We start from the raw sequence: 14,227 nt of genomic DNA, 5'->3' as shown, positions 1-14,227 counted from the left end.
GTATGAAGGTACAACCTGAAAATAGCAGCTGCATTACAGCCATACTTAGTAATGGTTCTGAAAGACAGTGGTGAAAGAAAGTCGTCCCCATGGGCAGAGCTTCAGGTGGCACACCTGGCTCTCCACTTTGTGTGGAAAAATAAGTGGCCTAAGGTTAGACTATATACGGAATCACAGTTTCTAGAAGGGGAGAAACGTGGATGTACATATAGGAGTAGGGCTGAAGTGTAAAAATCTTTTCATCACATGTTAACGCCCACCAGAGAACATCCACCAAAGAAAAGTAATAAATAATCAACAAAATGACTCAGCCAATTGATAATCAGCCAATCTCAGTCATCAACCACCTCAGTACTAGCACAATGGGCACAAGAATAAAGTAGCCATGGTGGCAGAGATGGAAGATACCCATGAGGCCAATAGCATGGACCCTGAAGGTTTCTTTAGCTACTGCCATCAACAAATGTCCAATCTGACAGCAACAGAGACCAATGCTGAGCCCCCAAGATGGCACAACTCATCAAGGATACCAAGCCCCCAAGATGGCACAACTGAGCTCCCAAGACGGCACAATTCATCAAGGATACCAGCTAGCTACTTGCTGGTAAATTGACACATTCGGTTCTTTCAATTTTAAAAGGGCCAGTGGTACATTCTCACAGGAATAGACATAAATTGTGGGTAAGGATGTACCTTTTCTGTCTGCAGGGCCTCAGGATCATGAGCCAAAGGATTACAGAGTATTTAATCCTCCAACAGGGGATCCCGTATAACATCCTGCCAGACAAGGGAATTCCCCACTTTATAGCAAAGGAGATGTGAGCGTGGGCCTATGACCATGCAATCCACTGGTCATATCACATACTATAACACTGTGAAGCTGGCAGCCTTATGGAGCATTAGAGTAGCCTGGTGAATGCCAAGCTGAGGTGCTACTTAAAGGCAATACTCTGTGAGCACTGGGTGCTATCCTCCAGGAAGCAGTATATGCATTGTTTCCCCAACAGAGAGAAGACAGGTCTGGGAGCCATGGAACAGAAGCAGGAATAACCACACTTACCATCACTTCTGATGACCACCTGGAGGCCGTGTGCTCTTGTCACCACACTTTGTACTCTGAGGTCTGTTCCTCACAGGAAGCACACTTTTGTCCTTTGGCACAACAGGAATCCCACTGAATTATAAGGTGAGCCTTCTGCCTGGTGCACACTGAGCTGCTTGTGTCTGGGGACCAACAGGAAAGAGGAGGCGTCACCATCTTGACAGGAGTACCTGACCCTGATCCTTCAGAGGAAGTTAGGCTGCTATTATACAATGAGGGTAGAGAGAAATGTGTATGGAACCATATGAGCTGCTCAGGTGTCTCTTGTGACAGTAAAGGGATAGAAACAGCAACTATGGTCTGAGAAATGAATGGTAATCAGGGGCTGGATAACTCCTGGAAGAGGTTGTGGGTCATCCCACCAGGTAAGTCACTGAGGTCAGCAGAGGTGGAAACTCAGGGTGAAGGGAATCTAGAATGGATAGGAAGGAGGCAGGGGGTGAGTATCAACTGCAGCCCCAAGGTCAACTGCAAGGGCAGGGGCTACAGTTCCCTCCCCTCCCCCTCTCCGCAACCTCCCTCTCCTAAATAATCTCTCAGGAAGAAAGGTCCACTGCAGTTTTGAAGGAGCTGCCCTTGAAGCATATATGGAAAGTAGGTCTAAAAGGTGCAAATGGTAGACTCTGAAAGACAGGGAGATGAGTTTCCCAGATCCGCCTTCAAGGAAGGTCTGGCTGCCTGGCCGTGAAGTGTGTGGTCAGCTGACACTTCCTTCTGACAGCAACTAACTGTCAGATCCTTCAAGGTCTGCCTCAGCGACAGAGACCTGCCTCAGCTAAGGGCAAGCATTTCCTGGGCAACCCTCACCAGGTGACTGAGCAAGGCAGGCAGGATCCAGCCATTTCTGCACGACCCAGGGCCACTGTGACTGGCCACTCTTGCTCCAGAGGCCCCCATGAGCTGGGCAAGGCTTTGTCGAACCTGCATTGCAGTCTGATTTCTCTTTCTGCTCATTCCTGCTTCTCATCCCTTCCTTTCCCAGGAGCTGATTCCTGATAAGTATCTCACACCCCAAACTCTGTCTCACATCTGCTTCAGGAGAATCCAAACTGTTGACAGCATTGCTGCTTAGAGAAAATAATTTGATCACAGAACAACTTGTGAATGAAAGGAAGTGTTTTGGTGAGGATTTTTAATGTATTCAGCATAACCTTCAATATGATGGACTTTTACTTCTTAGCATTTCCTAGTTTTTGTCCTTAAAGAAAAATATATAATTCTATTTTACCAAAATATAAGAAATTTCTTCTAGTGATTTCTGTCTTCTCTAGAAAACAGAATGAGGCATTGTTCAGTATCAAGGTGGGGCATCAGTTTCCTCTTCAGGAAACAGTCCCTCAGCTATTTACTGAGGCCTTTTTTGGTTTCAGTTACGGTAAAGCTCTGAAATTTTGCCAAAATCTACACGAGTTCAAAAGTACAAAGCTCTTTAGGAGGATTGCTCTTTTTAAATATTTTTTCAGAGGTTAAAAATTAAATTTCAAAAGAATATCTGAGATGCAGAAGAGTCCACAGTAGAGATACAGACCCTGATTGTCTCCAACATGAAGCTTGCTCATGCTGTTCTGTTACTTTTGTGCTTCTGCTTAAGTTTTTGTGAGGTAAGTAATTCAATATTTATGCAAACTATTTTAAGTAGATATTTCAAATACTATAAAAATACAGAAAACATCTTAAGGATACTATTTTGACTTAAGGATTACATAGTTCAGGTGCCAACAATGAGAGTATCTAGTCAGTAACAAAGATTTTATGTTAACATCTTGATGAAAGAGCTTTAAGAAATTGCTTTTTCCATATGCTATTCTCTGTGCATAGAAATTGAACTGAATGAGAATTTTACTAATATAGATCTATATTTACAGTAATTATTAAATCAGTAAACATTTATCAAGCTCCCTCTATCTGTGTGCAAGGTAGAGTGCTGGGCAAATGGCAAGACTGATCTCTTCCTTCAGTAACCATTTGGTACAGTTGTAGAAAGATGATACAAGTATGCCAATGAGGAAATAAGCAAAATTTAAATAATATATGAAAACACAAGAGAAGGAACTTTTAAAAGACATATATATTTAATTGCCAAAAAATGGTACAAATACTATCTGCCAAGGGACATTAACGAGAGGAAAAGTCCCTTCCTGCTAAGAAGTCAGGGAGAGTTTATGGGTCAAATAGGATTTGAGCTAGGCCTATAATTCTGGATTAGATTTGATCAGTGGAGAGCAAGAGGAAGTGATTTTTCAGCCTGAAAAAGCAGCAAGTGTTATGACAGAAAGATAACACAGTACTGGGCTCTTCCAGATGAATAAACCCATTTGATCAGAGTAGAGAGTTTGTAGGCAACTCAAGGAGTTAAAACCGAAATGACAGGTTGTAGGCAGTCTGAAAGCTGATCTATTAAAGTTAGAAATGTTTAAGACATTTTAGATACTTATTGATGGTTGCCTGCTTTTGTGATCAAAGAGTTTTGAAACAATTCCAAAATTTGTTTTAATGCCTGTTTATAGCAGCAAATATTTAGAGAAAACTACCTAAGAAATCAGAATTATATACTTTGTTTCTTGTAACTTCTAAAATATATATTCAATGTTAGAGTATAGAACAAATGGAAGTAAAGTAAGTGCTTGTTGATTAAAATCGATTAAATTATTGTAGTCCATAAATGAACTATCATGTAGCCATTAAAATTGTGCTTTTATATTTATTGAAATAAAAAAACCCTCACTAAAAATCTTATTTTTGTTAAAGAGAAAAATACACACACACACACACAAATACACACATATAACTGCTTATATAAATGGCAATTTAAAAGTTCATGAGGAATGTATATCAAATAAATAACAGTTGGTATCTCTAAGTAATGGGATTGCTGGTGATTTTTATTTTATGTTTTATGCATTTATGAATTTTCAGAGTTCAGAAATTCTGTTTTATTCACTTTATTTTTCTTTTTTAAATACCAAATAAATATGTTGCATTATAACAAGAAAAATTTGTTTTTTGAAAAATAGATATTTCAGCCACATTTTGGATTCCTGGACAAAAAACAGGAAAAAAAAACAACAACAACAGGGCTTCCCTGGTGGCGCAGTGGTTGAGAGTCCGCCTGCCGATGCAGGGGACACGGGTTCGTGCCCCGGTCCGGGAGGATCCCACATGCCACAGAGTGGCTGGGCCCGTGAGCCATGGCCGCTGAGCCTGCGCGTCCGGAGCCTGTGCTCCGCAACGGGAAAGGCCACAACAGTGAGAGGCCCGCGTACCGCAAAAAAAAAAAAAAAAAAAAAAAAACCAAAACCTGAATATAGTACTTTTCACTTACACAAAGGAAAAGAGCCTCTTTCTTTTACTGAAAAATCATCCAACAATAAAGTTGTCTTCATTCTTTTAAGAAACAGCATTTTGAAAAGAGTTAATATCACATTTGTGAAAATTCCAGAACTTCTTAAAATATTAGTTTATAAAATAAAATGGAATGATTTTTTATCCCACCTGCTGAGAAATAACCATTTTAAAATGGAGGTTACCATAGAGACAACATAAATGTGTTCAAAGAAGTTTTAAAATATATCTACATTTTCAACATGAAATAAAATATGTACAGCTAGGAGAAACGTTTGTTATTTTGAAAGCTGGGAGCAGACTTCCTTCTAGGGAATAAAAAGCCCTACTCCCTTTTTATATCAAAACATTCTGATGGACTGATTTGGAGTCCATTTTGATGGACTGATAATCCACCCATCATATATCAATGATGGGTGGATTACGTGACTGAATCAATGATGTCAGTGATGGGGTGGGCTGGCAGTGGGTTAGACTTAAGTTGTTCTGAATAGTGAAATGAGAATTCTGGTTTTACTGAACCTACCCAGACAAAGAGGTAAGGGAACTTAGGAAAGGATGGGAGAGAAACTCAGAGCACAGAGGGAGTGGCTGCTGCATCAATAACCAAGGGATATTAAAGAACAGGGAAGCCAGATATTTCAGTCAATATGGTTACCTACAGTGATAGTACTGTGCTGTGACATAATCCCTGACTGAAACCTTACATTTTTACTTTACCCTACAAGCATATTGAAAACCTTGGTTTATGTGGGTAGTATTTTGGGAGGAAAGAAGTAGGGTGATGTTCAGCAGAGTGACAAAATGCTGGAAAGAGAATATGCACAGGAGGCAACACACAATGCAGAGAGTGATGTCAGCAACCGTGGCAGAGTAGGAAAATCCAAACACTTGTCCCTCCACAAAAAAAAATAGAAAAATCAAGCAAACTTTCAGAACCACCTTCGTCAGAACTCCAGTTATCAGAGGTCTACAGCACCCAGGTGAATGCTGAATGAAGGAAAAAGGCAATTTAAAAATGGTAGGAAAACTGTAGCATTTCTACTTGCCCTTACCCCACCCTGTTCCCAACTCAGTGGCAGTCCTGAAGATGGCAGTCCACATTCCCAGCATGGAACTCTAGTCCCTAGCTCTAAAAGGAGGAGAGCAGAATTTATTTAAAAAGAACTGTGTTTGTTCTAACCTACCCGGGGGCTACTTGAAAGACTGACACAATGTACTTGTCTTTGTTTCATCTAACTTGGAACTCAGAGTGGAAAGCCAGCAGACGTTTCTCAAGAACATTAGAAAGCAAGCAAAAAAACAACCTACAGCCACCTGGGCAAAAGATTACATTTGAGACATACAATAGTGTGCCAAAGCTTGGAAGGAAAAGTTAGAGTTTCAATGGGAAATTGGTGCATTCAAAAGTCCCTGTGTATACTGGGGAATTTAGAAAGCAGCACACATACCCAGGGCAGGATGCAGCTCAGAAAACACCTAAGACTCTAAGCCTATACCTCCAGGCTCAGTGCAAGCATGAAGTAAAGGCTAAGACATAATTGTAAATGGCCTGGTTAAGCATTGAAGGAGTGCCCCAGCACAGAGCCAATTTGCAAATCTGGGGGAGTTTTTTTTGTTGTTGTTGTTTTCAATTTAAGAGGTTCCTTTTTCTTTCTTTCCTTTCTTTCTTTCTTTCTTTCTTTCTTTCTTTCTCTTTCCCCCCCCCCCCCCCCCTTTCCCTTTCTCTTTCTCTCTTTCTGGTTCCTTGTTTTCAAGGAAATCTTTGTCTAAACCCTAGCTGAATGCAAGGTAAAGGAACCAAGACTTCAGGGACCACACAAGACAAAAAAACAAACTTTACAAAAACAGTTTAGAAAAGTTAGTAAACAAACAGCTACAATCTACAGAAAGCAAGGGATGCAAACCCTGAGGAGAAGAAAGAATTTGATTTCAAGAATTACTACATTATAATATTCAAAATATCCAGTCTTCAACCCAAAATTATGAAGCATGTAATGAAGCAAGAAAATATGTCCCATTCACAGGAAAAATTAACAGAAATTATTTCTGAGGAAGAACAGACTTTGAACGTACCAGACAAAGACTTTAAGTCAACCATCTTAAATATGTTCAAAGAGCTAAAGAAAACAAGGAGGATGATGTATGAACAAATAGAGAATATCTGTGAAGAGACAGAAATCATAAAAGGAATTAGACTGAAAAGTATAACAAAGAACTCACTAGAGGGTTTTAATAGCAGATTTGAGCAGGCAGAAGAGTAAATGAACTTGAAGATTGTTCAATTAAATTATCTAATCAGGGCTTCCCTGGTGGCACAGTGGTTGAGAGTCCACCTGCCGATGCAGGGGACACAGGTTCGTGCCCCAGTCCGGGAGGATCCCTCATGCCGCGGAGCGGCTGGGCCCATGAGCCATGGCCACTGGGCCTGCGCATCCGGAGGCTGTGCTCCACAATGGGAGAGGCCACAACAGTGAGAGGCTGGCGTACCACAAAAAAAAAAAAAATTATCCAATCTGAGGAACAGAAAGAAAAAAGAATAAGACCCTAAGAGACCTGTATGATACCATCAATATATACAAAATAGGAATCTCAGAAGGGGAAGAGAGAAAGGGTCAGAGAATATTTGAAGATATAATAGCCAAAAACTTCTTAAATTTGATAACAGATAATGAATCTACAGATTCAGGGTGCTTACTGGTCCCCAAAAAGATAACACTAAGAAATCCACACCAAGATGCAAAATAATGAAGTTATTAAAAGCCGAGAAACAAAACAGAAGATCTTGAAAGCAGCAAGAGAAAAGCAACTCATCACGGACAAAGGATCCTCAATAAGATTAGCAGCATCTTTCTCAGCAATAACCATAAAGGCCAGAAGACAATGGGATGACATTTTTTAAGTGCTGAAAGAAAAGAACTATCAGCCAGGAATTCTATATCCAGCAAAGCTATCCTTTAAGAATGAAGGAGAAATTAAAACATTCTCAGGTAAACAAAAGCTGATGAAGGTGCTAGTATACCTGCTCTATAAGAAACACACTACAAGAAGAAAAAGGAAAGATGGAAGGAAGGAAGGAAGGAAGGAAGAAGGAAAGAAAGACACTACAAGAAAGGAAGTCCTTCAGGCTAAATGAAAGGACACTAGACAGTAACTTGAAGCCATATGAAGAAATAAAGAATTCCAGTAAAGGTAACTACATAGATAAATACAAAAGCCAATGTAATTTTATTTTTGGCTTGTAACTCCTTTTTATTTCCTGCACTGTTTAAAAGACAAATGTATTTAAAAATTATAAATTAACAGGCACACAATGTATAAAGATGTAACGTATAACAGTAACAACATAAAAGGGGATGGAACTGTACAGGAGCAGAGTATGTATATGCTCTTGAAGCTAGGTTGGTATGAATTCAAACTAAACTGATATAAATTTAAGATATTAAGTATAATCCCCATGGTAACCACAAAGAAAATATTTTTTAAATAATCAAAAAGAAAAGAAAATGAGAAAAAAATCAAAATTGTTCACTACAAAAAAATCAACTAAACATGAAAGAAGGCAGTATGGAGGAAATGACAATAAAGGTATAAGCCATACAGAAAACAAATAGCAAAATGTCAAAAGTGAGGCATTCTTATCAGTAATTAATTTAAATGTAAAAGGATTAAGTTCTCTAATAAATAGGCATAGATTGGTAGAATTTATTTTTTAAAAGAAAGATGTAATTATATGCTATCTGTAAGACAAATCTGTGATCCAAAGACACAAATGGGTTGAAAGTGAAAGGATGGAAAACAATATTCCATACATATAGTAACCAAAAGAGACCTGGAGTGCCACACTAATATCAGACAAAATTGACCTTAATTATCTCTTGTTACAAGAGACAAAGAAGACATTAGATATTGATAACAGAGTCAGTTTGTTAAAAATATATATTTATAAACATATACACACCAAAAAATAGAGCCCCAAATTCATGATGCAAATATTGACAATTAAAGGGAGGAAGAGACAATTCTACAATAATTGTTGGAGACTTCAATACCCACTTTTCAAAATGGAGAGAAAACCTAGACAGAAGATCAGTAAGGAAATAGAGGACTTTAAGAGTACTGTAAGCCAACCTGACTTGACAACTAGACATATAGAAGCACTCCTCACAGCAACAGCAGAATACACTCTTTTCTCAAGTGCACGTGGAACTTCTCCAGTATAGACCATATGTTAGACTACAAAATATATCTCATTAATTTAAAAATATTGAAATCAGATGAAGTACCTTCTCTAAAGACAATGGAATAAAGCTAGAAATCAGTAACAGAAGGGAAACTGGAAAATTCACAAATATGTGGAACATAAACAGCATACTCTTAACCAGTAGTCAAAGAAGAAATAATAAAGGAAATTGGAAAATACTTAGAGATGAGTGAAAACAAAATAGAACATTCCAAAACATATGGGATTGGCAAAAGCAGTACTTAGGGGGAAAATTGTAGCAGTAAATACCTACATTACAAAGGAACAAAAATCTCAAATCAATAATCTACCTTTACACCTTAAAGAACTAGAAAAGAAGAGCAAATTAAATCCAAAGCTAGGAGAAGGAAGGAAATAATAAATATTTGACTAGAAACAGAAAAAAATTCTAAAAATAGTAAGACAATAAAACCAATTAAACCAAAATTTTGTTCTTTTTTTTTTTTTTTTTTTTTTTTTTTTTTTTATAAAATGGACACAGATTAGACAATTTATTTTATCTACAGTTTATTGGCATGATTTAGTGCTTTGAAGAGGTACTGCTGAAGGTCTGCCCTGGGAATGGAATATACTCCCATTTACTTTCCAAATGTGAACAGCTGCAAGACTAGATGGCTACACAGACTGCTGATGATATAATCCTACCTTTACCTTCATACCACTTTAAATGGGCTGAGTGGCAAAAAACAGTGTACAGGTATCACCTGAAGTAACGTCATCACTGAACACAAAAATTTAGATTGGTTCAGATAAATTTGGATCCCAAACCACGTTTTACCAAATTAATGATTTTTCCCAAGGAATCCTCAGGTCTTCCTTAAAAGGCAAACTCAACCAATGCATTTATTATTAATTCATTGGGAAACTTTGGTTTACATAAACTCTTTTTTTTTTTTTTTTTATTTTAAAAATTTAATCAGTTATACATATACATTTGTTCCCATATCCCCTCCCTTTTGCGTCTCCCTCCCACCCTCCCTATCCCACCCCTCCAGGCAGTCACAAAGAACCGAGCTGATCTCTCTGTGCTATGCGGCTGCTTCCCACTAGCTATCTACCTTATGTTTGGTAGTGTATATATGTCCATGCCGCTCTTTCACTTTGTCACAGCTTACCCTTCCCCCTCCCCATATCCTCAAGTCCATTCTCTAGTAGGTCTGTGTCTTTATTCCTGTCTTACTCCTATGTTCTTGATGACATTTTTTTTTCTTAAATTCCATATATATGTGTCAGCATACAGTATTTGTCTTTCTCTTTCTGACTTACTTCACTCTGTATGACAGACTCTAGGTCCATCCACCTCATTACAAATAGCTCAATTTCATTTCTTTTTATGGCTGAGTAATATTCCATTGTATATATGTGCCACATCTTCTTTACCCATTCATCCGATGATGGACACTTAGGTTGTTTCCATCTCCGGGCTATTGTAAATAGGGCTGCTATGAACATTTTGGTACATGTCTCTTTTTGAATTATGGTTTTCTCAGGGTATATGCCCAGTAGTGGGATTGCTGGGTCACATGGTAGTTCTATTTGTAGTTTTTTAAGGAACCTCCATACCGTTCTCCATAGTGGCTGTACCAATTCACATTCCCACCAGCAGTGCAAGAGTGTTCCCTTTTTTCCACACCCTCTCCAGCATTTATTGTTTCTAGATTTTTTGATGATGGCCATTCTGACTGGTGTGAGATGATATCTCATTGTAGTTTTGATTTGCATTTCTCTAATGAGTAAAGATGTTGAGCATCCTTTCATGTGTTTGTTGGCAGTCTGTATATCTTCTGTGGAGAAATGTCTATTTAGGTCTTCTGCCCATTTTTGGATTGGGTTGTTTGTTTTTTTGCTATTGAGCTGCATGAGCTGCTTATAAATTTTGGAGATTAATCCTTTGTCAGTTGCTTCATTTGCAAATATTTTCTCCCATTCTGAGGGTTGTCTTTTCGTCTTGTTTATGGTTTCCTTTGCTGTGCAAAAGCTTTTAAGTTTCATTAGGTCCCATGTGTTTATTTTTGTCTTTATTTCCATTTCTCTAGGAGGTGGGTCCAAAAGGATCTTGCTGTGATTTATGTCATAGAGTGTTCTGCCTATGTTTTCCTCTAGGAGTTTGATAGTGTCTGGCCTTACATTTAGGTCTTTAATCCATTTTGAGCTTATTTTTGTGTATGGTGTTAGGGAGTGATCTAATCTCATACTTTTACATGTCCCTGTCCAGTTTTCCCAGCACCACTTATTGAAGAGACTGTCCTTTCTCCACTGTACATTCCTGCCTCCTTTATCAAAGATAAGGTGACCATATGTCTGTGGGTTTATCTCTGGGCTTTCTATCCTGTTCCATTGATCTATCTTTCTGTTTTTGTGCCAGTACCATACTGTCTTGATTACTGTAGCCTTGTAGTATAGTCTGAAGTCAGGGAGCCTGATTCCTCCAGCTCCATTTTTCGTTCTCAAGATTGCTTTGGCTATTCGGGGTCTTTTGTGTTTCCATACAAATTGTGCAATTTTTTGTTCTAATTCTGCGAAAAATGCCATTGGTAGTTTGATAGGGATTGCATTGAATCTGTAGATTGCTTTGGGTAGTAGAGTCATTTTCACAATGTTGATTCTTCCAATCCAAGAACATGGTACATCTCTCCATCTATTTGTATCATCTTTAATTTCTTTCATCAGTGTCTTATAATTTTCTGCATACAGGTCTTTTGTCTCCTTAGGTAGGTTTATTCCTAGATATTTTATTCTTTTTGTTGCAATGGTAAATGGGAGTGTTTCCTTGATTTCACTTTCAGATTTTTCATCATTAGTATATAGGAATGCCAAAGATTTCTGTGCATTAATTTTGTATCCTGCTACTTTACCAAATTCATTGATTAACTCTAGTAGTTTTCTGGTAGCATCTTTAGGATTCTCTATGTATAGTATCATGTCATCTGCAAACAGTGACAGCTTTACTTCTTCTTTTCCAATTTGGATTCCTTTTATTTCCTTTTCTTCTCTGATTGCTGTGGCTAAAACTTCCAAAACTATGTTGAATAAGAGTGGTGAGAGTGGGCAACCTTGTCTTGTTCCTGATCTTAGTGGAAATGGTTTCAATTTTTCACCATTGAGGACGATGCTGGCTGTGGGTTTGTCATATATGGCCTTTATTATGTTGAGGAAAGTTCCCTCTATGCCTACTTTCTGCAGGGTTTTTATCATAAATGGGTGTTGAATTTTGTCAAAAGCTTTCTCTGCATCTATTGAGATGATCATATGGTTTTTCTCCTTCAGTTTGTTAATATGGTGTATCACGTTGATTGATTTGCGTATATTGAAGAATCCTTGCATTCCTGGAATAAACCCCACTTGATCATGGTGTATGATCCTTTTAATGTGCTGTTGGATTCTGTTTGCTAGTATTTTGTTGAGGATTTTTGCATCTATGTTCATCAGTGATATTGGCCTGTAGTTTTCTTTCTTTGTGACATCCTTGTCTGGTTTTGGTATCAAGGTGATGGTGGCCTCGTAGAATGAGTTTGGGAGTGTTCCTCCCTCTGCTATATTTTGGAAGAGTTTGAGAAGGATAGGTGTTAGCTCTTCTCTAAATGCTTGATAGAATTCGCCTGTGAAGCCATCTGGTCCTGGGCTTTTGTTTGTTGGAAGATTTTTTATCACAGTTTCAATTTCAGTGCTTGTGATTGGTCTGTTCATATTTTCTGTTTCTTCCTGATTCAGTCTTGGCAGGTTGTGCATTTCTAAGAATTTGTCCATTTCTTCCAGGTTGTCCATTTTATTGGCATAGAGTTGCTTATAGTAATCTCTCATGATCTTTTGTATTTCTGCAGTGTCAGTTGTTACTTCTCCTTTTTCATTTCTAATTCTATTGATTTGAGTCTTCTCCCTTTTTTTCTTGATGAGTCTGGCTAATGGTTTATCAATTTTGTTTATCTTCTCAAAGAACCAGCTTTTAGTTTTATTGATCTTTGCTATCGTTTCCTTCATTTCTTTTTCATTTATTTCTGATCTGATTTTTATGATTTCTTTCCTTCTGCTAACTTTGGGATGTTTTTGTTCTTCTTTCTCTAATTGCTTTAGGTGCAAGGTTAGGTTGTTTATTCGAGATGTTTCCTGTTTCTTAAGGTGGGATTGTATCGCTATAAACTTCCCTCTTAGAACTGCTTTTGCTGCATCCCATAGGTTTTGGGTCGTCGTGTCTCCATTGTCATTTGTTTCTAGGTATTTTTTAATTTCCTCTTTGATTTCTTCAGTGATCACTTCGTTATTAAGTAGTGTATTGTTTAGCCTCCATTTGTTTGTATTTTTTACAGCTCTTTTCCTGTAATTGATATCTAGTCTCATAGCATTGTGGTCGGAAAAGATACTTGATACAATTTCAATTTTCTTAAATTTACCAAGGCTTGATTTGTGACCCAAGATATGATCTATCCTGGAGAATGTTCCATGAGCACTTGAGAAAAATGTGTATTCTGTTGTTTTTGGATGAAATGTCCTATAAATATCAATTAAGTCCATCTTGTTTAATGTATCATTTAAAGCTTGTGTTTCCTTATTTATTTTCATTTTGGATGACCTGTCCATTGGTGAAAGTGGGGTGTTAAAGTCCCCTACTATGATTGTGTTACTGTCGATTTCTCCTTTTATGGCTGTTAATATTTCCCTTATGTATTGAGGTGCTCCTATGTTTGGTGCATAAATATTTACAATTGTTATATCTTCTTCTTGGATTGATCCCTTGATCATTATGTAGTGTCCTTCTTTGTCTCTTCTAGTAGTCTTTATTTTAAAGTCTATTTTGTCTGATATGAGAATTGCTACTCCAGCTTTCTTTTGGTTTCCATTTGCATGGAATATCTTTTTCCATCCCCTTACTTTCAGTCTGTATGTGTCTCTAGGTCTGAAGTGGGTCTCTTGTAGACAGCATATATATGGGTCTTGTTTTTGTATCCATTCAGCCAGTCTGTGTCTTTTGGTGGGAGCATTTAGTCCATTTACATTTAAGGTAATTATTGATATGTATGTTCCTATTCCCATTTTCTTAATTGTTTTGGGTTCGTTATTGTAGTTCTTTTCCTTCTGTTGTGTTTCTTGCCTAGAGAAGTTCCTTTAGCATTTGTTGTAAAGCTGGTTTGGTGGTGCTGAACTCTCTCAGCTTTTGCTTGTCTGTAAACGTTTTAATTTCTCCATCAAATCTGAATGAGATCCTTGCTGGGTAGAGTAATCTTGGTTGCAGGTTTTTCTCCTTCATCACTTTAAGTATGTCCTGCCACTCCCTTCTGGCTTGTAGAGTTTCTGCTGAGAGATCAGCTGTTATCCTGATGGGGATTCCCTTGTGTGTTATTTGTTGTTTTTGCCTTGCTGCTTTTAATATGATTTCTTTGTGTTTAATTTTTGACAGTTTGATTAATATGTGTCTTGGTGTATTTCTCCTTGGATTTATTCTGTATGGGACTCTCTGTGCCTCCTGGACTTGATTCACTATTTCCTTTCCCATATTAGGGAAGTTTTCAACTATAATCTCTTCA

At 37.8% G+C, this 14,227-nt stretch overlaps 1 protein-coding gene across 1 annotated transcript in view; it reads left to right on the top strand.

Moving 5' to 3' along the window:
- Window positions 1-385: 385 nt before the first annotated feature.
- The window catches only part of CFI (complement factor I), a 47,900-nt gene continuing 34,058 nt past the window's right edge, over window positions 386-14,227 (top strand). The window contains exon 1 of the mRNA XM_060096203.1: window positions 386-604. Coding sequence (XP_059952186.1) covers window positions 386-604 — 219 coding nt within the window. The remainder of the gene's footprint in view (window positions 605-14,227) is intronic.

This window comes from Mesoplodon densirostris, chromosome 1 (assembly GCF_025265405.1).
Source record: "Mesoplodon densirostris isolate mMesDen1 chromosome 1, mMesDen1 primary haplotype, whole genome shotgun sequence".
NCBI lineage: Eukaryota > Metazoa > Chordata > Mammalia > Artiodactyla > Ziphiidae > Mesoplodon > Mesoplodon densirostris.
The sequence above is the reverse complement of the archived record's forward strand: the minus strand, read 5'-3'. Positions and strand labels throughout refer to the sequence as shown.